The sequence below is a fragment of the Empidonax traillii genome, unplaced genomic scaffold (genome assembly GCF_003031625.1).
Source record: "Empidonax traillii isolate 1590-97213 ecotype Southwest subspecies unplaced genomic scaffold, ASM303162v1 scaffold1087:size276498, whole genome shotgun sequence".
NCBI lineage: Eukaryota > Metazoa > Chordata > Aves > Passeriformes > Tyrannidae > Empidonax > Empidonax traillii.
The window spans coordinates 252,619-254,435 of NW_020956280.1; the positions used below are offsets into that span (position 1 = coordinate 252,619).

The window sequence follows — 1,817 nt, forward strand, 5'->3', positions numbered from 1 at the left end:
TCCTCAGTGCCATCCCTGCATTCCTCAGTGCCATCCCTGCGTTCCTCAGCCCCATCCCTGCGTTCCTCAGTGCCATCCCTGCATTCCTCAGTGCCATCCCTGCGTTCCTCAGTGCCATCCCTGCATTCCCCAGTGCCATCCCTGCATTCCCCAGTGCCATCCCTGGGCACTGCCCTGACTTCCTGGAAGCCCCTGGCCAGGCATTCCCCTCTCAAGCTGCAAATGCAAAGCTGGAGAAAGTGGGGAGCATATAATAACAGCGTGGCTGCAGCACATGTGGGAAATAAATTCCATAACTGCTTGTGAAACTAATAAACTCAGCAATGCAGCCCAGCCCAAGCCACAGGGAAGCTTTCAGTTCCCACGGAACCAGGATTCAGAATGGCAGTGGCTGTTCCCCTTGACACGCAGAACAAGTGAAGGCCAAGCTATCAGTGCACTGCCTACACCTCAAACAAAGTTCTTTTTATCAAAAGCCTTCTGATAAACTGATGACCAGTTCACTGACTTAAAAAGTCAACACTAAAATGATCCTCAGGTGCGACTTTACACCCGAAACCCCAGGATTTCCATCTCATGCTTTTGATGGTGGGTTTATCCAGGGGGAACATGGACTTTTCACCTTTGGTGGCTTTGGTCCCACTCCCACAAGCTGAGTTACCAACTTCTGATGGCAAGCTCCACCCCTGAAAGGGTCATGACTTCCCTCTGAAATCCTGGTTGAGCAGGGATTTCATTCTGTACCAGAAGGTGCTTTTAACAAAGAGAAGCTGAGACAGCTCAGGTGCTGTCAAGGACTATATGCTTGAAACACCTTTCAATGATTTAAACACTTCTCTTCCTGTAACACATTAAAATGCAACAATCCAGTAGCAGGATCAGTATCAACACAGCTGTATTCACCCTGCTGTGACATCACCCAAGCTTTCAGAAGTTCTGAGCATTTCAGTGCACTCACCTCCTTATCAATCAGCCTCAGTGCATACTTCACTTCAGGATCCTTCAGGGTGATGGCAGGATGGGGATTCCTGAAGATCCTCATGATGGTGGTGTAGATGAGCCATATTGGGTACGTCACAACCTGACGCAGCTGCAGCAACACAGAGAGAGTGTCAGACGTGTGTGCACACCCAGAGGAAGTTATTTTGGTGAGAAGGTCTATGGTAGCATGGCAGGGCAATCTAGCCACAAAAAAAAATAAATAAACTGTTTCTTTATACTAATATGAGCAGGAAGTATTATTAAAAAATACCAAACAACAACAAATAGCAGCAAGTGTAACACACAAATTTGCTTTATGAATACTTGGCATTACCCCTACGCTGAGGCACTTCCAGCTGACCAGGATTCCCAGCTACTCCTCCCCTGAATGTCCCAGATGTTCACCCCCTGCATCCCATGTCCCCCAGCCTCCACTGGCATTGCAGATCACAGAGTGGGTCAGGCTGGAAGGGACCCCAGAGGGTCATTGGTGCCACCTCCCTGCTCCAGCAGGGCCATCCCAGAGCACAGGGCACAGGATTGTGTCCAGACAGCTCTGGAATATCCCCAGGGAGGGAGACTCCACACCCTCTCTGGGCAATCTGTTCAGGGCTGGGTCACTGCACAGCAAAGAAGTTCTTCCTCATGTCCAGCTGGAACTTGCTGGGATCAGTTCCTGCCCGTTCCTCCTGTGCCATTGCTGGGCCCCCCGAGCAGAGCCTGGGCCATCCTCTGCCCCCTCCCTGCAGCCCCTGACACACATGGATGGGGTCCCCTCTCAGTGTCTGCTCTGGAGGCTGAACAGCCCCAGCTCCCTCAGCCTTTCCCCCTCAGGG

The 1,817-nt window shown here is 51.2% G+C and overlaps 1 protein-coding gene across 1 annotated transcript in view; it reads right to left on the reverse strand.

The window, feature by feature from the left end:
* LOC114068554 (NADH-cytochrome b5 reductase 3) overlaps window positions 1-1,817 on the reverse strand; it is a 16,164-nt gene that overhangs the window by 11,116 nt on the left and 3,231 nt on the right. Inside the window, exon 2 of the mRNA XM_027904777.1 lies at window positions 959-1,090. Within this exon, the coding sequence (XP_027760578.1) occupies window positions 959-1,090 (132 nt within the window). The remainder of the gene's footprint in view (window positions 1-958; window positions 1,091-1,817) is intronic.